This window comes from Montipora capricornis, chromosome 3 (assembly GCF_036669925.1).
Source record: "Montipora capricornis isolate CH-2021 chromosome 3, ASM3666992v2, whole genome shotgun sequence".
Classification (NCBI taxonomy): Eukaryota; Metazoa; Cnidaria; class Anthozoa; order Scleractinia; family Acroporidae; genus Montipora; species Montipora capricornis.
The window spans coordinates 75,012,350-75,034,849 of record NC_090885.1 but is presented as its reverse complement, the minus strand read 5'-3'; the positions used below and the strand labels follow the sequence as shown (position 1 = coordinate 75,034,849).

General features: G+C 39.2%; 3 protein-coding genes across 6 annotated transcripts in view; 1 reads left to right on the top strand and 2 right to left on the bottom strand.

The window, feature by feature from the left end:
* Positions 1-6,421, top strand: part of LOC138044127 (ras-related and estrogen-regulated growth inhibitor-like) — a 17,337-nt gene extending 10,916 nt beyond the window's left edge. For 3 of the 4 annotated variants that reach the window (XM_068890787.1, XM_068890788.1, XM_068890789.1), the window contains 4 exons: positions 2,306-2,428; positions 3,708-3,764; positions 4,341-4,414; positions 5,868-6,421. In XM_068890787.1, coding sequence (XP_068746888.1) covers positions 2,306-2,428; positions 3,708-3,764; positions 4,341-4,414; positions 5,868-6,344 — 731 coding nt within the window. In that variant the 3' untranslated portion in view covers positions 6,345-6,421. Of the gene's footprint in view, positions 1-1,667; positions 1,818-2,305; positions 2,429-3,707; positions 3,765-4,340; positions 4,415-5,867 lie in introns of those variants that run through there. The other variant, XM_068890791.1, reaches the window with a different exon arrangement.
* Positions 6,422-7,749: 1,328 nt separating this feature from the next.
* Positions 7,750-11,988, bottom strand: LOC138044128 (ras-related and estrogen-regulated growth inhibitor-like). The gene is made up of 4 exons (XM_068890792.1): positions 11,870-11,988; positions 11,598-11,654; positions 8,842-8,915; positions 7,750-8,280 (listed from the first exon to the last, which is right to left on the bottom strand). The coding sequence occupies exons 1-4, from the start codon at positions 11,961-11,963 to the stop codon at positions 7,765-7,767; spliced, it is 741 nt and encodes a 246-aa protein (XP_068746893.1). The 5' UTR covers positions 11,964-11,988; the 3' UTR covers positions 7,750-7,764.
* Positions 11,989-15,836: 3,848 nt separating this feature from the next.
* Positions 15,837-19,914, bottom strand: LOC138044126 (beta-4C adrenergic receptor-like). The gene has a single exon (XM_068890786.1). The coding sequence runs from the start codon at positions 18,907-18,909 to the stop codon at positions 18,043-18,045; it is 867 nt and encodes a 288-aa protein (XP_068746887.1). The 5' UTR covers positions 18,910-19,914; the 3' UTR covers positions 15,837-18,042.
* Between the last annotated feature and the right edge of the window lie 2,586 nt (positions 19,915-22,500).

The following is a 22,500-nucleotide window of genomic DNA, read 5'->3' as shown; positions in this document are numbered from 1 at the left end:
AGGCGAATTATCCTAAAACTTAATTGCATTCGTGCATTTGCATGCTCTCGTTGCTGTTAAGACCTCGATATTTGGGGAATTTTAATACCCTCGTTGTTACACAAAGAAACGCAAAAATATTTAGTAAAATGCGTGCCGCACGAGCAGCACGATCGTACTTCCTTTTTTCAACCAATGATATTCTTGTTTTGTGACGTTGTCGTTGAGGTTGCCGTCGTCGTTCCTTGACTCCCCAAATGACTACAAATGGAACAGTGAGAACTTTCTGGAACACTCTAGGATCCTCTAGAACATTGTAGATGATTTCAGAGATGAGTTCCAGGAACTCACCTAATCGGGTTTATTTGTTTGTACTTGTTCAATTCAAGACATCTGGAATTGACTCTGTTCTCTTAGGACAGAATCTTGAAACGTTCCTATACAAAAGTGGTTTCATTTCTATAACATGATGTGTATAACATGAGACAATCGTGAAAATCATGCGGACAATGTGCAATCACGTGACTAGCGCCTACGCTTTTTCTCCTCCAACATGGCCGCCCGTTTCTTTGTTGTCACTAATGCTGCATTCATTACAGGTCAAACAAGTGAAAGTTGATTTTTGTACCTTCGAGCCATTTAAGTACTTATCCAAAAACCACAGGACCACTTAATTAATAGTTTCCTGTTTGTGACGATTTTACCTAATTCAATAAATTTGTTTTTCAATTAAGTCTTATTCCTAATCTTGAGAGACTGTCAGGACGTTCTCAGATGCCAGCATCTATATGCAGCTATAGTTAATTAAGCGACGCATCTTAAAAAAGAACAGGCATATATCAATAAAATTGTGGCAAATTTTAGACCAAACCAAATCATGAATTTTCAAGTTAGTTTGCAGAGAAACTGTTCTTGTTCGTCAGAGGAAGTTTGAAATCCTAGAATTTAATTGTATTATCTTCGATGACAAAAATTAATTACACACAGCAGGGAGATAAAAAAGCTGACGTTTTGAGCGTTTCCGCCTTCGTCAGAGGAGATGACTGAAAGTCAGGGACGAGTTTCAATCTTAACAAGACGGTCAACTTTTTTTTTCCACTGAGATGATCCAAATTTTTGTAATGAATTTTATATATTAGCTGTTGAAAATCTTCGTCTGCATAATTAACATTAAAGAAAACAAACAAGTAAATTATAATATATAATTAATTAATAATATAAATACATTAAATTAAGAATAATGAAGATTCACTCGCTTGCGTGTTCAAGTTTTATTCATTGTTTAGCTTTCTTTTTTTCCAAGACTGCATCTCACTTAAATATTTTTGCAATCTTAAGCATATCTTTTGTTGAAACAATTATCCTTGAGATTCAAACAGCAACGATTTCCCAACCAGAAAGACGCGGCTCACCGTCATTAACAAAGTAAAATGGGGTGGTGTGGACAACTTCCAAGCTGTCCAAACGCCGCAAAGATTTCAAACACCTTGTATTTAGCGTCTGCGATACAGTAACAACTGTTACTGTTTTCGCCACGTGGAATAAAAACACGTGCGATAGCCAAGATAAACATATTTACAAGCACAGATTGATAATCACGGTTTATTTACGGTCATTAACTACAAGTCACGTTTTATGGGTGCCCGTGGTGCCTGTCTTACAATCGGCATTAATTAAAGGTTAAGAGTTACTTTTGTATCACTTCACTTTGAACTTGCTCCTGACCAATACTGTGGTACGAAAATATTGTTCCCACTTTGAACTCAAACTCGGCTTTGATATTAAGATCGAACGAGTTTAAACCAGATAGAGGAGGTCTAAGGTCTGTTGTAATTAAGGTAAGCAACCATTCAATCCCGGTCACAAAAGCATATAGTTTAAGGGTTCACTGAACTTAACATATGAAATTTTGCGAGTTTGCACCATGGGATAAATTTCAAAGATTGCTAAAAGAAATCGAAGTTGCCCAATTATATTTTTACAGCAGATGGCTGCCTAGAAATGTTTATGTGTTTCTTGACGGAGCGTTTACTAGGCAATCGACGACAAATATTAAAACATGTGATTTGCACAGTCACAAAAAATGCCTAAGAAGGCAAAATAGTCTTCTTGACATTTATTCTTTTCAGTTTTTTTCTGCCTCGCTCGAGTCAGGCAACATTTCATCCATGGCTGCTTGTACAGTTTACAATGGTTACGTTGGAGGAACTCAGTTTTTCGCCCCTGGCTGTGTTGAAAACAATCAAGATCCGCTCATTTGTGTTGCAGCTAAAATTAGTCTCGGGTGTTTTGACGTAAAATAACGTGCCGTTTGCTTCTTCATCAGATCATTCCACAGACAAGGATTCGGGAAGGCAAGTTATGAAGAACAGAAGAAAATTAAGCAGCCAGGCCGGCCCGAGAAATATTCGGATCGCTGTTCTGGGACAGGATGGCGTAGGCAAGACAGGTATGACAGCAGCAAAAGTGGAGGTCAAAAGATTTAATTGATTGCTTAAAAATTAAGAGTAACAGGGCTAACTGTTAGAGACAATTTGCGGTTTCTTAGTTGTACTTTGGCATTATACAAGAAACCAATGGCCTTATTTTTAAAGACGTAACGAAGCAGTAGTTTCTGACAATTTCAACTGGCGACGTTTGTTATTTTGTAGATGTTTACCAGTTCTTCATGGAAGCTTTTTGTGTCAGAAACCCTTATCGCTATATACGACAGCAAAACATAAATTTCATTGGCATCTTTATTTAATCATTTAAGTGTCCACAGCTATTTTCTCAGTATCGAATGTTTCGAAAATGTCGTTAAACTTAAAACTCAGCACTTGGCAATCAGTATGGTTTCATCGGGTTCGGTTTAACAAAGGAGATTACTCAGTTTTCAACAAAGTGAGTGTGATATATCTACATGATTGTACAATGCAAGGATGGCAGGATTAAGAAGCCTTTTTGCGTTTTTAAGCTCATTTCTACCGGCACTGTAAATTGAAAAATGGATACAATCAATTAAGTCCTGCTGATCTCAAACTTCGTCTACCTTCAGACATTTAATGCTCAATTGATTTTGGAAAACAAAAATCTCAGCAGGGTCCAACAGACTGAATTTTTTTTTATAACCTCTCAAAAGTCTCGGATTTTCCATCCAGTCAAAACCAAATACGGCTCGGCTGTCAAATCATCAGTGACAACTGTCCCTTCTCAAAAACAAGGCCACTTTGCGTATTCTGAGGATTTTTAAGACTCTTAAGATTATGTTATGTCTTAAATACGGGCTCGTCCTGAGAATAAAAACTTGTGAAACACACTAGCTGATGACGAGAGAAAGAGGGAGCTCGAGGGAAGTAAAACGAATAACAACCTGGAATGAAATAAGTTTCGATTCATTTTGCATGAGAAATGTTCAACGTTTGGATAGTTGAAGTTTCGCTTCCCCGGCGTCGCACAGATTTTTTCAGCTTAGCAATACTTACGCTATAGTACAGTCAAAATATATAATATGAGCTGCTAACCGAGATTACGTGGGCCAATCAGAACGCACTAGAAACTCGAGTTTCGAGGTTGAAAACTTGATAATGTCACGAGTCCTTCAAAAGCAACATATAGAACACTTTCCTTTTTTTTCCCTTCTCGGCCTTTGTTCATACGAACGTTTTTTTTGTTTGTTTGTTTATTTTACTTTAGTTATTGTTTGTTTGTTTGTTTGTTTATTTTTTCGTTGTTTGTTTATTTTTCAGCCCTTACAGTTCGTTTTTTGACTCGTCGTTTCATCGGAGAATATGACCAAACACTAGGTGAGTATTCTTTTTTTAAATTGCCGTACAGTTCCTCCTCATTACCACAGGATAAATTTCCGCGAATAGAATACAATGATCCTAAGAATATTTCGGTTTTGGAGTCATTTCCAAACCTTTTACAGTTTAAATTGATGAACGGGATATGCAGACAAAATTGTTTGTATTCAACAACTGAAAAGAGAAAACAGACAATAAGCGGCTTATTGTCACTTAGAATAATAGATAGAATTTTGTGTTTTGACGAATTTCTCACAGCGGGGACCTGTAAGTTGTGTCGTAATGCCGTATATGTGATGGTGATTAATTCAAAACAGTTATATCGAAGTTTTCCCATTTCCATGCTTCTCACGCGATATGGGGCATCGCTAAAGAATAAACACGTTGAATCCTGGCCTGACTAATTACTTGCAGTTTGCATGTGATTTGCCTGGTCTACCTCTTTGTTAACTCAATTCCATTAAATTGAGTTAACTTATCAATTCAATTCAATTTGATGAAATTTTCAGTTTCATTTGTAATGTTTAGGTGTCTATTCTCAAATTCAACAGCCACTTGCGTTTTCAATTTTCACAGAAACAACTACAAGACATCATGTGGACGTAGATGGGGAATTTGTAGCTTTGGACATTCTTGACACAGCTGGCAAGGTATATATAAATTATTTTTTTCCTCTTCTCCTCTTGCACTTCTTGTTCCATATTATAACTAGGTTGTTAGGTGGGAGGAAATAGCCCGCTCTCCTTCTTTGCACGAAGATGATATATTTGGTGACCATTATACTGAGGGGGGACACCAACGCAGTCTTCGTCTCTTTGTTCAACATGGTCCGTGAGTCACGTCATGTGGCTCATACATTCTCTTGACTGTTTAATATTCATGTCTATAGCTTTTTGATCATCGTTTGGAGAACATGGCGGGTGAAAATGAAGGGTTTAAGCCAAAGGGAAAAGATACGGGGCCTGTGACTTTCACAAGGGTCGAGTGGGAAGAGGCATGTTATTGACACGGCCTCAAAAAGGGGTCTACCGTAGCAGAACCCAAAGGTCTTTGAAATTCGCTTTGGAGGTGTGTCGCTTACGTTTTTGCTGCGAAGATCGATCATTCTTACTGTGTATCCTTATGCCGATGACGTATGACAGTAACACTCCATTGCACGTGTATGCTTAGGGTGCGTTTTCGCGGGAAAATCCGAAAACGGATTCTTGATTGCGAAAACGGATTTTGCGTTTTTTTGGCGAAATCCAAAAACGGATCATGAATCCAAAGTATCCACACTCCAGGAGGATACTTCGGATTAAATCTAAATCCGGATTTTTGAGATTCATCACTTCAGCAATTTTTTTGGGAAAGGATTTGAAAAAAGTATTTTTGACAAGCGGTTTCCCATGCAAAAACGATACACAACAACTACCGTACATGACAGTTCAGCCCAAATGTTTTCCTCGCGCCATTTTTACCGTACGATCGAAGACATGAAGGTCGCAAATAGTTAGGTTTCCTGCAAATTTCACACCAGAAATTACACTAATAGTTTCTTGACAGCAATAATATTGTTAGCACCTTTCCTACACCAAAAAATCAATCGCTAAGGTATTTTTTTTCTGGTGGCATTTTCATTTAAGAATTTATCCAAAACAAACTTAATTGCTAATTTTTGCTTCTTTTTAAAATTTGCACACAACTCTGGGTTTGTTTGTTTGTTTGCGTTGTCATGGAAAATAATCCTTTTTCGGATTTTGCGTTTTTTGACGCTGAAGAATCCATTGATCCGAGATCAGAAATCCGTTTTTGGATTTTCCCAAAAAAAGGCACCCTTAGTCTCATGATTACTCAGGCTTTCGGTAAAGCCTACCGAAGTTTCAAATATATATCACAGACCATGCCATCCAAGCTAAGTTCAAAGGGAAACAGGGGGAAGGGGATTCTCGGGGAATGGAGAACACCAAAGCGAAAGGCGAGGGAGGGAGGCATGGAAACCGGCAAGGGTTCCCTGTTTTGCGAGCAGGCGATAAGAGACGAGTTAAAGTGCTCCGGGAAGCCGATCCAAGGAGTATCTGACTTTTTGTTATCTTATTAAAAGAGTACTTTATTCTTTATTAGAACACTGACGAAAAGCTGGATTACATCATCGGATATGCAGACATCTTTCTTGTTCTGTATTCTGTAACTGATCGTGCCAGTTTCCAAGAAGCTGGGAAAATCGCCAAATACATCCGGCGATATCGAACTCTGGATTCCAGCAGTATTATTATCACTGGGACCAAGACAGACTTAGAACACTTTAGAACAGTGCGAGAGACCGATGGATCACGGCTAACCTATTCACTTAACTGCGGATTTTATGAGATATCGATATCTGAGAATTATGGAGACACTATGAACATGTTTAATGACATTTTGAGACAGTATCTGAGTGCGCATCCTGGGCAAGATTCGCTCACAATCATTTCGCCTCCTCATTTTCCTTCAAGTCCATTGACTACACACAAGGAAATCAAGTCACCTTCTTCTTGGGCGAAAGTGAAAGGGCTGAAGACGATGCCTTTCAGAAGGAAGTCTGTCCAAACAACAGCGTGATAAGATACGTACGCATGTATAAAAGACAAATTTACAGTCTGCTGTGTACGTTTTGAGACAATATGTAACAACCTGTCGTCCTGCTTGTTCTATACTGTAACAATAATACTCAAGCTGACCTGGAGACGTAGCTATGAGGTAGAATCTGCTTCACGCCCGTGGACAACCCCATGGTGCAGGGTAAAGGCAAACACAAATTCAGTCCACTTTTGGCGTCGCCTGCGGGTTAAACCCAGAGACACATTAGGGTGAGGCGATGAACCCTGTGCAAACCCTGCTGGTTCTATGAAATGAACTCTATTCGTAATGTCACCCTGTCAGCCTTATAAACTTTTTTGCTAATGAGCTATAAGGTTCGGCGCATACGAGGGAACTAGTCCATGGGACTGTTGCCAGCAACCAGTCCCAGGAACCAAGTACCCTCGTGTGAACTCCGTAGCTAATTTCATCGGAAAGCCTAACTCAAAATCAGTCAAGTCTGCTTCCTACGATCAGTCAAACTTGTTTAAATTAGTAGTACAAGTCCCAAGACTGAGTCCCTTCATGTTAACGTCCCTGCGACCAAATGAAAGATTAACCAGTCGAAAGCTCGCAAACATTGCATGACTGGGGATTTTGTCAATGACGTGTCAAATGATCAAATATTTCGCCTTTTTGTCGTTGTTCATAAAAAGTAAAACTTGTTTTCAACTATGATTGAGTTCCTAACATAATAGTTTGTGTTTTGCTTTTTTTTTTTTGTTTTTTGTTTTTTTTTTGTTTTTTTTTTGTAAAGAAATGACTGTCGTAGAATGACACTATTGTATTAAAAGGGAGATATGAGTACGGCTATTACTATTAATATTATATAAAATTTATTACTGTAGTTATTAAGCCGTTAACAGTACATTATTGCTAAATATAGACCTTATTCATAAATGGCGGTCAATCTTTAATTCTTTTGTCGAAGTGCAAATTAGCCTACCAAGCCTCGATACCCTACAGTGAATTGAAAAGAATTCTTGCTCTAAAATGAGGCTTGGTAGGCTAATTTGCACATGGACAAAAGAATTAAAAATGTGACCGCCATTTATGAATAAGGTCTATAACCAACCTTTATTTTGATCATAATTTGATTTATTTAAGCGAAAAGTAGAAATAAAGTCGTGATACAGTGCTTTGTAAAAAAGAAACCTTTGAACTTACTGTGGTTACTCTTTGACATTGAGCGTTATGGTGGGAACAATGACTTTCTCTTGGATTAATGTAATTTTTTTACAAAAGTCTATTATTAAAACTGCAAGGCAGTTCTCAGCGTCGTAATTGGAAATGACCAAGAGAAAATAAGGGGAATGATTTTCTCTTGAAATGGCCCATTGCCAATCTCTACCATGCTAAAATGACCTCCAGAACAAAACGGCGAAATAACTGAGGTTTCTGTTCACGCATAAGTGTTGCTGCGATCACGTGACAACTCTTGCTCAAGTTCCCGGGATCGCGTCACACAGTACTCATCAATGGTTTCCTTAACACTCGACATGGCTCTGTTTCTGCCGGTGTTCTTCTCGATTATCTCCATAATCCTCTTGTGAGATGTCTGTTTCACTCCATTCAAAGCTTGTTGACTCATTTTGCGTCTCATTACAGCCCCGGTTGCCTGCAAAAATACTTTTTCCACATCTTCGAAGCTGGTCTTCGAAGACAACTCGGAAAAGGAACACTTCATATCCTTGGCTAGTTCATATCCCTCCCGAGTGGTGACTTGTTCTTGTCTGTCGTTTTCTGTGTCCTTTTTGTTTCCTATCAGCAGGAAAAATGGCTGATCTGCAGCACGAACACTGACCAAATGCTCTCTCAGCGCAATAATTTCTTTGAAACTTAAGCGGTCGTTAATGGCATACACCAGAAAAAATACGTCTCCCCAAAGCGAATGAACATCATTCCTCTCGATGAAATCCTGTCAACCAAAGAGAGTCATAGAGAACGAAATCTAAAACCCAACACTTTTTTGCGTCTTTAATAAGTCCTTCCTAGATTGTTCACAATCCCCTATTTTCCCGTTTGATCGTCGGGATGGAGCACAAACTGCCGCTATCTTTGTTTTTAAACAGCGAGCACGAACTGCGGAGAGCGACATAACTACCGAGTGGGTGGGGAGTCCTTCCAGCCAAAAGAGATGGCTAGAGAACGACATCACAGGTAACGGTATTATTATTCACGAGATATGCACTGACCAATCAAAGAGCTAGAACTTCAACGCATGATAAATGTTGAAAGAGGGAATTTGCTTTGGAAACAGGGAGAGTTTAGAAACGTGGCGGGAGGCTGGGGAGATTCTGAACCGATTCCTCATTTATTCAGTCCAATGCCTGGATGAAGTCACCTCGAATTCCTGTTTCCTTGGCTTTAAAAAGACAAGAATGCAGAAGATGAAGTACTTCTTTCGCAGTGGTTAACGTTTCAATGAGGGGCCATAGACTATTCCTGGCAATTTAATGAAGTTAATCGTTAAACTTACCTTGTCACCCGATTCCAGGATTTCCAATCGTACATCTACATTTTCAATCTTCGTATAGTGATGGTAAATTAGACCTATGAGAGGCATTAATAAATCTTGATCAAAGGTAGTTCTTGTACCAAGAGTTGCAATCCTTTTAGCCAGCGTGTCACTGACCTTTGCTAAAGGAATTATGGAGACATCAGTATCGCTTGGTACTAACCAATAGCAACAAAATGCGCGCCAAACTTCTTGAGGCGCACGTTTGAATTAGACGATTTTTTCAAGCAGATGGCACTTAATCTGCTCAAACATTGGTCACGTTGCTCCGGCAAAAATGCTTGGCTGCTCCTGTCACATTTTCAGTTGTGGTGGCAAGGACAAAGCGCAAAAAAAGCATGGAAATTTATGTCAGGTGCAAGTTGAACGAAAATTTTTGGGCTGCTCGAGGGTCGTGAAGTTGAAGTGGGGGAGGTACCAAATCCCAGTTTTCAGCCTAAACTGATTTGCCCCAAATCCCAGTTCCCAGCTTAACCTTGGTCCAAATCCCAGATACCATCAAATCTAAAATCCCAGTCCTGGTTTTTGTTTGCAAACCGATGTACATAATAAAAAAAACCGCTTACTGATGCCGTTTGGATACACATACCTTCACCTGGAGTGACGAAAATCTCTCATTCTTCTGGTGAGCACTTTTTCTCTTCCAGCCCTTTTTGGCATAACCATACTGAAACTACGTGTATCAACTGCACAACCAGTACTCGTCCCGTTGATCAGTGCAGGTGATCATGAGAACCTCTGCAGGCTGTTCGTAAGACTCTCTTTCTGGGTGCTCTGCACTTTCACCTGGCACTGAGCTTTGCGCATGAGGAAGTGCAAATCTAAGGGATTAAGCCATGTATATCTTGTTGGCTTTTTGGGTGTTTTACACAAGTCATTCATTGCCTGTGTTGCTCGTGGAGATAGAAGTCTCAAAGGTTGCATCCGATGAACCTGAGGTTGAAGACGATGACCTCTCAAACACGATATTTACTGTCCCTTTTTGAAAAGATGGCAATTGCTGAATCAATCGGATGAACAAGGAGCGTGACCCATTCTCTTTCAGCATTCCCATCTGTTATTAGTTTTCAATACAAATTGCTCTTTTTGGGGGTTACCTGGTTCGATTTGGTCCACATAGAACATTTCCATTTCATGGTTCGCAAAACCTGTCGTCGCAGGATAATCGTCAACTCCTCAGTTTGTGTAATCATCTTTTGTAGTCTCTTGGGAAGAATCTTAAGTTTAACGGAAGCTTACGAATTTTTTGCGTTAATATACTTGATTTGGATGACCATAGTCCGCGAAATGGACGCCATTTTTACCCCTCCCGCCACGTGCAAACATCTTCAAACATGTTACTACACCAACAACAAACCCCTGAGCAGGAAAATTGACAGAACACACTCGGAGGCGAAAAATATACTGGTTCTCTGTCTACTGAGGTCTACTAACACATAACGGTAATTGGAGTGCACTATGGTCCCTGTTTTGCGAGCAGGCGAGAAGAGACGAGTTAAGGTGTTCCGGGCAGCCTATCCAAGGAGTATATGACTTTTTGTTATCTTATTAAAAGATTACTTTATTCTTTATTAGAACACTGACGAAATGCTGATTACATCATCGGATATGCAGACATATTTCTTGTTCTGTATTCTGTATCTAATCGTGCCAGTTTCCAAAAGGCTGGGAAAATGGTCAAATATATCCGTCGACCTGAGTGGAGAGCAATTTGGTCTGAAATCATACGTGTGATTTCAAAATCGAACAAGCGCAGCGCGAGTTGGATTTGAAATCACAATTGCCACTTTATTACATCCATTTAAAAATCACACAAGAATTATTTAGTCCCTAAAATATTGATCCAGTTGGAAATAAAAGTTGCAAAATTTGCCACACAATGGATTTCTTGGTCTTTCATTTTCCTGCCATTTGACAGGTTACCTTAAACAAGCCTTGAAATCTGATTGGTTGTTTTGTTTTAGTGTTCCTTTCTCATTGGCTGGGGAAATGGTGCGATTTAGAGAAAAAAATAATGTGATTTGGGAATAAATCGCACTGCTGCGAGCCAATCAGATTGCAAGGATCACCAGTAATTTCTAAACGGATGTAATAAAGAAACTTATTTCTTTGCTAAAACAAATAGCCTCTGTTAAGCAGTGGTGTCGAATAATAAAGTCAAAGAACACTAAAGCTAAAAATCCCATTCCCACTGGTTAAATCCTTGTCCCAGTGCAGGAAATCCCATTTTCCCAGTCCAAATCCCATTCCTGATTTTACCCCTTCACGACCCTCCTTCCCGACCGGCCCTTAAATCAGTTATTAATGAAAATATGTTTTTAGGCAAGTGACAGAAATCCTTGGCATTTTGAGCAAAGCCCTCCATTAGTGGAAACCAACAAGGTTTGTTTACTATTTATTTTGTAACCAACTCAAGAAGCCTCGCAGAAATTTGATAAGCCAACTGCACATCTTCCTCCTGCGGGACATCGCACATAAAGCCACCAGAACACCGCAATGGTCCAAATTTACTGTGCTATTACCGTTTCCGAGTTTGTAATACCGCCGCAGGCGGAATATACTGTTTAACTCTTAATGATCAAAAACACAATCGCTTTTTCAACTCTGTGTAAATAATGCTAGTTTAATTACTTTCGTGTGTAAACATTGATATACTACCCCTTTATTATATCAAAGGTGTCGCTAAGTTTAAGCAGAGCTTTCTTTTGAATACTTACCAACAGTTTGGTCGTATTCCCCAATGAATCTTTTCGTTAGGAAACGAACAATCATGGCTATCGAAAGAAAGACAAGACTGTTGAAAAGGAATTGTAAACTAAGCCCAAGACTTAAAACGCTATTCCAGGCGACGTTAACAGCAAAAGAGTAAAAAATATTTACTATTTAAACAACAATGTTAGCATCAAAGGCTAGTTCGATATCGAGATCTGTGAGAAAGTTAACGACCAATTCAGCTAGGGTTAATTAGGTTCAATATTTCTTCCCAGACCTGATTTTCCGACTCCAAGTTTCCCAACAAGGACAAGTTTCACAAGAACTGGGCTCTTCCCACTGCCAGTGCGGTTCGACTGTGTTTCCTCCATATTAGAGCAACTTTCATATGACCTTGAAAAAGAAACGTGAAAACAGAACGTAAACAAATATGCAGAACAGTTAATTGGCTTATCGAACAAAAACAAACGAGCACGAATTTTCATTGGCTTAGCGAACGCGGATGCAAACAATGCCATCTCTCCAGGGAACTTTCTGGCCTCGATCGACATTTCGCTTGACCTCATTTGAAATGCAGTAATGTGATTGGGCAATTGTATTGTTTACTGCCCATATTAGGAGTTTCTTTGGCGGGAATAAGGAGAAGCTTTGTTTTAATCTTGCCAAACATTGGTCCGTGAAACAAATTTCGAACACTTTTTCAAGGTCCGTACGAAAGTCGCTCAAACACTGGAATGTTTGACTTGTTTTATCCACTCATACACTGGCTATTGTTATCTGGTAATACTGTTTATTTAGGAGTCAAGAAAACGCATGCCTTTCTTAAATGGACTTGTCGGTCCGAACAGTGCCGGTGGACAGTATAGATGGGACAGGGTGCTAGAGTAGGTAAGCTGTGAAGAGAGGTTGGGTCGAGAAGGTAAATCTTGTGGAATGATTTACAATGAATTAACATGAAGTTTGTTCATTAAAGGTATTTTATTCGTGACTACGAATTTACAGTTTTCAAACCATTTAACAACAAGAGTAAATCGAAAAGAGATCAAACATAATGAAAGAACAATACCAAGAAATGTTTTTACGATGCCGCATCCGTGAAGAAGTAATTTAAGACCTATTTAACCGATGTTTTCTCGTCGACCTGGGTCCAGTTACACGAAGGATGGTCAACGCTAACCGGTGTCAAAAATCCTAAAGTGAACATACAGGCGCGTAAGCAGCTTTTCCTTCGGGGGAAGGGGGGGGGGGGGGTGCACTTTAAGCTTGGGCGGACCTTAAGTTATCAGTCCTTAAAATATGATATCTAAACAATTCTGATATCTGATATGTGTAACAACAATATTTAATCCGGCATTGTGAGCTTTTCTTTATAAGTTCTATTGCTTTTTTAAACTGCTTTGAAATCATTCGACTATTTTCTACTCATGTTCGTGCGGTTTTTAATAGTTTTCTCAATATGTTCATTCTGTACTGCTGCATGCATGCATGTCTGTTACATTACATACAGCAATGAATTCAATATTCATGACAGTCATTAAAGATTTTCATTCAAACGTCGATGATGACGACAAAGTTGTTGACTGAGGCACCCCACCCCTACGTACGCGCCTGACATAACTTGCGGCTTTCCAGTTCAGTTCAATATTGCCGTAAAATGTCCAAAGTTTCAAACGTGGTTCGTCCCACGGCCGAGCTAGTGACGGCAAGGGTCGAATCCTAAATAAAACAGTTTGCAATGACCGACAATTTTGGCAACTTTACGCAAATTGTGTACGCTGTTAAAAGCTATTTCAAAAGGATTTACACATATTATGTCCCTTGTTGTTGAAATTTTGTTTTTCGAAATAAAATATTTTGATCTCAGAGGTTCCTTAACGTAACACTGGCAAGCGCTAACCAAACTTTGAGAAACCAACGCTGGGAAAAAATGGCTTAAAATATTGAAAGTGACCTTACCTTGTGACTGCTTACTTATCACCAATCTTACTTTTTTTCCGGAAAGGGGGGATCAAGAATTTTCTTTGCCAAATTTAATGATCACTTTTGTTGCAACCCACTTCGCAATAAAGAAGTCGGAATTATTTTTCACTTTTCCTGTTTCTTTTAAACAGCAAACTTGCTTAGAAAATAATCGTTCAGTATTGGATCCTTGCCTCACCCCCCCCCTCCCCCCCCCCTCACCCCATTTAACAATGACGTCGTACTCCTCTTTGCTTTTACTCATGACTTGTTTCCCAGGATTAGACCGCTGCTCTATAGGGTTGGCAACATCTGCAAGAAATGAGTTGTGAATTTGTGCGTCACTGAAGACGTTCGGTCAGTTACCACAAAGGACTGAGGGTCTCCCAGGGGTTTTGGGGAACAAGGGAGCATGGCTAATTTGAACTCGGAAACAGGGAACAAAGACAAAATACCTTACGAAACAAAGGAAAGATAAAACATGGATCAAAAAGCTGAGAAAAAGTAGTTTCGGGAACAAAGGAACACAAGCAAATTTTTAAAGGGAACAAGGGACACCCCCTGGGAGGCCCTCAGGACTAGAGTGAGGCTAGAATGAAAGAGTGAGATCTTCCCAGTCTTTCTCTGCTATTTTCACCATTGAAAGATCGGGCGTCCGCCATAAAGCCAATAATGCAACTCTACTGTAACAAAGGAATCATAGCATTATTCGTAAACGACGTACCATTCCGTAAGTGTTCATTTTGTCCAGCACACTAATATCAGGTTTGTTGTTTGTTATTATTATTATCATTATCATTATCATTATCATTATCATTATCATTATTACTACTTGACTCTTGCGTTTTAAATTAATAATCCTAAATCTGAAAATTGACATTCTTTCTTATGGGCCCCCATTGTAAACCCTGGGCATCAATGATATCATTTACGTGAGTGAATGCCAGAAATTATCGGTATTCTTCATATAATTAACATTCTTATCGCCCTTAAAATTATCTTTGAAGGAAACGTTTCATACAACACGGAATTTTAAGTTTATCTGGCTGTTTGGCATTAACCATCAGGCAGCAAATAAATTGACCGGCTTTGAACAACACTTTGCCTGGTTCCTTTTATAATCTCTGCACAATTTCTTTTGCCACAGAAGGTGCGCACGGTCAAAATATATAGGGGCTTGGTTACTAGTTTTGAAAGGAACAGCCTGCAGCGATCCCTGCAGTTCTTCAGTTCTGCCCACTGCTTATTTGTCAAATCATCAAAGCGAAACAAGCCAATCAGATGCAAGCGGAAATGACTTCTCGGTTGACTGTTTATTCAAGCGAGGAATTTTCGCACGACCACAATCCAGAAACTCCGAAAAAAAAAATAGAAATCCCAAATTGCCAAATCGGCTTATGAATTTTGCAGAGTTTGTAAGTGCAAGGAATTCATACGCAGCCAGTCATCAGAAATGTCAGAAATGTGCCTCTGCCTTGATTTTCACTCAAACCCTTGTAAAAGACAAAAGTGACCGCCACGTACATTGATTAGCCCACGCATCTACTTCAAAAGTTATTGAAACTTCTGCAAATGTGCGCTCAAGACAAAATATAGTCCTCTAGGATCTTTCTAGCCTGTTGTCAACCCCATGAAAATTTTTTAATCTTGCAAGAAGAGAGGGTTTCCAACATATTTGGTTCTCGACGTGTGCAGTTGTGCCGGTACTTTTATTGAAGGTCACTTTCCTCGAGAGTCTACAATACATGCTTACGTAACCAAGTAACCAAGCCCCTATATTACTGGCCACACCATTCCTTCACTTTTGTTAAATATTTTGCTTCAATCACTTTCATACAGGTGACTCTTCTCATTTGTTTCAGTTGAGTTTTTACAACCTTTTTGAAAGTCTATTGGGAGCTAGCCTAGAATGTCTTCTGTCGGATCAATGTACGTGACAAGCTTTGCAGTTTTTATCACTTTGATTTACATGCAGTGAGCTTCCATCAAAAAACTAGTATATGCTTATTGCAGGTCCTATTTTTGGTGGTTAAAGCCGCGGGTCCTTATTTTTACGTGGGTAGCACATGACAGTTAACTACAGTTACTGATAAACTTGTGGCCCTCGGTGCGCACTTTTTACCTGATCCTTTAATGCTGTGGCAGACTTCCAGTGTCGCTATGAGTAACATATGACATTTAGCTTACACTGCCTACTGCAATTTCCTACTGGTAGTTTGCTACTTCATGTATGAACCAATGGTTGCTGAAATTAGAACCTTAATCACTGCTATGCAATGCTTTAATGTTCAGCACTATAGTTAGTACAATAGGTCATGATGATCACTAAATTATTATTATTTGTAGCTCATTGGTCATTGCAGGTCATTGTAGGATCCAAAACACAGGTCACATTCCACACGTCAATACTAGAAGTCCCTGGTGCACTGATGAACAACTAAGCTAAAAGTTTCCCCTGGACAAAATTTTTGTCTTGTGATTAAGGCTAGGAGACGTGTTTGGTGTTGTTTATCTACCTGCAACACAGTGACATGAACACTGACCTGTGACCTGAAACACAGCGGCATTTTAAGCCATTGTAGGTCATTCCCCGTTTAGTATTAGAAACTACGAGCATGGTAGCTGAGCTAAAGCCCCTTCTTAGTTTCTGTAATAAATTATTATAAAACTAAGATCCTGTCTGAGAAGAGGTTACAGGTTCCAATAATAACAAAACAACAGTGTGTACTGCCTTTGTTTGGGTTTTGCTCTTATTTGAACAATGGAGCAGGCAATTGCTGGCTGTGCAACTTAGCAGTAACTTTCTTAAAAGCGATTGTAAAATAAAGAAAGTGAAAAAATAAACAATTCGCAGCTGAAGTGAGAAGTAACAAAACAATTTTTGCAATGAAGTGAATGAATTGAGTCACGTTGTTGTATTAAGTAAAATTTGAAAATAAGAGTAATAAGACCTGGCCCACCGTTTCTTCAAAAAGTCGAAGACCTCTTTTTGCAATTTGACTTGATCTGATTTGATTTGATTTGATTTTCGAGTGTCCTCGATTAGTGCCTCGGCCTTAAACTGACAATTGACACGTAAATAAATTAAAGTTCATTGTTATTATCGTTATTCTGTGATTCTCTCCAATTCTTAGATGTTCTTCTGGATCTTCTTAGTCATGTCTCAGCAGCTTCCTGCACCTTAGAGACACAACACTTTCCGCAATAGTTGAGCAGCACTTTGCCAGATCCAACCTCGCATACCAAGTCTTTGCATTCTTCGAGATGTTTCAAAGAGCACCAAGCACGACGGGTGTCACTGCTACTTTTGGGGCTCTGGGAATTCTTTTAATTTTGAAAATTAGGTCCTGATACCTTTCGAATGCAAGGTCCTGGTCCCTTTCCTCCTCAGTCGTAATAATGTTCTGATCTGGTCCGCTGGCACAGCTATGTCGATAAGACGGTCCACTCTTGCATGTGTGTCTTCATTCATTACAGTAATATCTGGCCGATTGTGCTTTAGTTGCTTGTCTTTGTAGATAGTCATACAAGGGTTGATAGTCGTACCACTTGTCGGTGCAGTCTATCCCATAAAATCTGCACAGTGCTCAGTGTACCCGCAAGGGCACCTGGTCGTGACGCTTCCTCACTTACAATATGTCGCACTGTTTCAGTGGAGTCTTCACACAATGGTGTCTCGCACGGCTTATCTATGCTGTACTTGATCGAATTCAGTTCTTCTTAAAGCTTGTTCGGGCTTGAGTAACCAGGATTAAGCGTTCTGCTTCCTTCTTTAAAAAACAATTCCTAAGAAATCCCCAAGACTCCTCTCTCCAGCCACACCTGATGCTTGTTGAACGAACTCTCCATGTCGAGCTTTTTCCTTCCAGTTGCTGACTTTCTCTTCTTTCACTGCTCCTCTAATAGTCCAAAAGATTTTCACCTTGTCACAACCTGAAGCACATTCCCCCTCAAGGCCGCTTGAAGCATCCACTCTGTGCCCACTTTCAGGTTTTTTTTTTCAGTTACTCCCTTGAACATGAAGCAGAACTTACTGCCCAGCGCAACCGTGATTTAAAATTAATAGGGAACTTATATAATTAAGAAACGCCGACGGCGACGGCAACAACCGTGAACGCCACAACACAATGATATAAAGAAAATAAACAAATATTCGTGCTGCTCGTGCAGCACGGATTTTGGCCCGTATTTTGGGGGGTACTGCATAACAGCGACATGAAATCACCAAATTTGAAGTTTTGACAATAACGTGAGCAATCAAAAGAAAATCGTTCATTTTCTATTTTGACTTGAAACCACTCACTAATTTATTTCAGTTTTAGGGTACTTTTCTGACATTGTATGACGTTAACGAGAAGGAATAATCGCAAAAGACTCGTGATATATATAGAACAAAGGTATATTTTGAGGTGACGTTCTTGTCGACGTTGACGTCGTAGATCTTAAGGTCGCAAATAAATGGCAGAGGCAGAGGAAACCAGTTTAATTGAATCAACACAGGGACTTCATGAAACCTTTCATACCCAATCGTAGCTCACGTATACGCCAACAGTACAGTAATGGATTAAGTGATGAATTTGCATAGACCAATGAGCCTGAAAATCGCAAAGCCAAGAGAACTGTGTCACGAGGGAGGGGAGGATTCCAGACCTCAAAGTTGAGACACACTCTAACGAAATTATACGGGAGGTAACACAGAATAAACAAAATAAATATGCGTAACATACTGATGACGGACTTTCTGTAACGGTTCATATTGAAAGTAGAACCGCTTTGTTGATTAACTTCAACTGCTTGGGCTTGGATTGCAAGATGATGCCGACGAGCAATGCGGAAGATTACGAGATAAGCCAACAAATTAATGACCAGACAGGAAGACACTATAGTGGTCGACAACACCCCATGCAAAAATTCAAAGATTGGAAGGGATATGCCATAGGCGATACTTGTTATAAAAGTAAGGCATAAAGCAGAGCAGGCGCGTCGAAAAGTAACGATACAGTTGTATTTAAGATGGAATGTTAAGGCCGCGACTCTATCTAAGCTCACCAACGTCAGTGTTAAGACCGTCATTGCCACAAAAACGGCTTGTGTTGATTTAAACACAGTCCATGCCGTTCCCCGGGAACGGCTTTCCTGTGTATATTCATTTATCAAGCAGACAATAAAAGCAGGTTGAACAATTAACCCTACTCCAAAATCGGACATGGCAAGACCAAAAATGAACGCATTCGATGGCTGACTGTGCAATGAAGGAGATTTCCAGATTGCTCCTAGGGTGGCGAAGTTTCCAAGCACTGCAGTCAACGAAAATATGCCATTTATTACGCAAAGTACAATGTAGAAAACAGTCTGCATCTTCGCCAGTGTCTCCAATTAACGATGACCCAGGTTGAAGGCTGATATTATTACTGCAATTGAAAATGCAACAGATTTAATTTGAACCAATGAAATGATATATGAAATGAATCATATATTGAACGCCGAATATGAAATCAAGTGAAGCTATGATCCTCGCAGTTTTTAACAGGTCACGCGAGGTCAGGTTAAGCGTGGTCACGGGTTTGAACCCGTGACCTCGCGATACCGGTGCGACGCTCTAACCAACTGAGCTATGAAGGCACTGACGTTGGGAGCTGGTCATTTGTGGGTTCTAATGTTCCCGAAATGATTGAATTAACTAATGAAATTATATATGAAATTAATCATATATTGAACCGAAATCTTGATTTCATAACCACAGTTCAATATATGATTCATTAATAAAGATGCAAATGTTGTCAAAGGCCACTATTCGTTGCTTTGAAGATTCAAGATGTTCACATTTTTCACCTCTTATGTTGTTTCTCGAATTGTTGTTCCATTCTTGAGCTCCATATAAGGCTATATTTTCTTTAAAGATACACTAAAACGCCATTCACGTTACATCGGCTTCGCCGCCATTGCAGGTTATTTAAATATTGTACTGTGTCCACCGGATAAAAGCTACGCATTTCTACTACCCCCTGAAACCTACCAAAGATACGCGTAGAAGACTCTAGGCACAAAGACAATACTTACTTTTATACTGAGTAGAGGAGTGCCAGGAAAAACCCTGTTGTGCAACTTTTCCGATTTCCGACAGAGGAGAAAAAAAATTTTAAAAACGGGAAAATGCTACTCATTTTTCGACGGGATTACCATATGGCAACCCAGTAATGATGAATGTTTCTTTCTGTTTTGGCTCAAAGATTGGGCTTTCGCCAAGCGGCTTTAAACATAACAGAAGCTTGACAATTTCGTAAAAAACAGCTTAAGCTGACTTGTCGCTTGAAAAAGCAGGGGCAACCAACTACCGAATGTCTTTTTCTTGTCAGAATTATGTAAAAGATTAATGGTTTTCACAATGCTTTAGAAGCTTGTTTAGCGAGTTTGTACAGTAGCTGTCCTACAAAACATTATCTGTTAGGATATTCTAGAGGAACCTGAGGTCTGTAGAAATTTCTAGGTAGCTATTTTGCCTCGTCCGAAAGTTCTAGCAATCGTGACAGGTCTGATCAAAAACTTCACATTACGTAGTTAACCTTCTTCAGCCGAAATTCTTAGGCGAATCCGATGAGTTTGCTTAAAATATGATTCTCAAACAAACTTTGGCGAAAATGATAGAAGTTGCAAATCTTCAAATTTTATGTTATTTCCAATATTGCAGTTGACTCTTCCTCATATCAGTAAAAATTCTAGCGTTCTTCAATGTGGTTTCGAAACTTCTACGCACCCCTCACCACTTTTCCGAAATATCTAGGAAATCTGTTCAGAAAATGTCCAAAATCGTCGTGCGCCTCAAAAGTCTGAGTTGGAATATTCGAAAATTCTAGCCAATCTTCCAAAAAACCCCATCTTAGTCATTTTGGGCAAAGAAAAGAAGCGCTTGCTACAGTAACTAGATGCAGACTTTACTGAAATTAACCGAAGTCCACGAACAGTAACAACGTCAAAAGAACTGATAAACACTGACCGTTCCACGGATCTAGTTACTTTGGTTCTGGATGTGCTTGAGATCCATTTTTCTTGTATGTTAAAGCTTCACAATGTTAGTCAGCCTCGAAAGTTTACACGTAAGAAGGTTTCGTAAGTTACTGTAGTACGAAATGTGCAACTAAGGCAGCACGCCGAGTTATAACTGAAGGCTATTCCTTTCCTTTCCTTCTTTCTTTCTTTCTTCCTTTCTTTTTTTTTTTTTTTTTTTTGTTTTTTTCTTTCTTTCTTTTTTCTAAACAGGCACCTGTTAGTTACATGGAAATCAATATTTGTATTCAGTTTAATCTGTGCCACTTAGCTCCTGTCCTTGTACGCAATAAAAGTTTAAAAACTGACCTTATATCCGGCTATTGCCGCACAGTCCCCACCGCTGAAACTCTAATTGCACGCTTTAACCATGGTTAACCATCACTAATTCGTTTTTCCAATCGCCTTCGTCAAATTTAATTTGCACTTGATCGTAAGCAATTTGATAAGTGTTTCCGGAGTTGCGATGAAGCTTTTTCCGCATTGCAATTCAGTTTGTTCCATTTGACTTGCCGCCCTCAAGAAACAAGAACCAATAAAAAAGCGGAAAAACCAACTGGGCTCGCACATAAAATAATTACGTTAAAAGTAATTCACCCAGTGGGATTTCTTATTGAAAAAAAAGTTCAATCCTGGCCAGAAACGTTTCAGAAAAGACAACCAGCTGCCTGTTTTTCAAGGGTATTGAACTCGAATTTGGCAACAGCAAAGACAAAAGGAATTTTTCGAGAGAAAAATGATTCAACATTATAATTCTCAGGGGCACCAAACGAGCCTTTTAAAGAGGGAAGTTTCCAAGCTCATTGCAATGGATTAAGACAGTTCATTAATGAGATATTAATGTTATATTATGACATAAAAAAATACACCCATTCGGATTTTAAATATAAAAATACAAGTGCCACAAAATTTCAGTTAGGGGATGACCATAAAAAAAATGACGGCTCAAAGTTACCGTCAACGAACTTTCAAGCGAATTATTCAAAACGACGGCAGCTGCGGCAACGAGAACTCCAAAAAACAAGAGAAATATCATAGGTTAAAAATAATCGTGCTGTACCTGCGGCACTCATATTTTAGGTGTCGGTTGAAAACTGCCCGATTTTTTGCGTTTTCTTTTTGCTTTCCCTCACAAGCTTTCGTGTTTTCCTTCCATAATTTATTTTCATGCCACATCATTAATTGTCCGGCTACTTTTACCTGCGTCAACTTCGTCATGTACGCGCGCCTTATACTACAATTAGTAGGGACAAAGGACACAAGGATACAAATAAAGCTCTCACTGGGACTTAAATTCATTTTATTGGTTTTCTCGTATTCTGTGCTACAATAGATGTCATGGAGTTTACGGAAACGACAGCTAACGGCTAAACTTGAAAAGCAATGCCACAAAACAGGAATATTTAACAATTTTATCGAGGAATGTTCCTTTACATTTTTTTGCCTCGTCAAAGCTATTGCTTTTCTTCAATTTTTCTAATCAGTCAACCAAGAAGAAAGCACCAGAATATTGAAAGTTCTTCACTCATCTTGACGTTTTTCGGCTTTTTAGTCAAACGCGTACTCCGGATACTTTTATCTCGTTTTGTATTCTATCGGGACCGAGTAAATGATTAAAATTCAACAGATAGAAATAGCAGACGTACATATCAGTCATTTAACAATGAGCTATCTCTGAAAATCTGAACGCGATATACCAAGTAATCCCTGAGCAATGATGCTTTGAAAATTCTGGTCAAATTATATGCGATCATTGGCGCTTTTGCCAATTGATCAGTTTTTGATGGCTAATAACTGCCTCATTATCAAAGCTGAAAGGCTTAAAATTGGAAATTTACTAAGTTTAACAAGTTCTTTTACCTCTTGACTGAAATCACTTTGTAAAATAGCATGATTTCTTCTGTT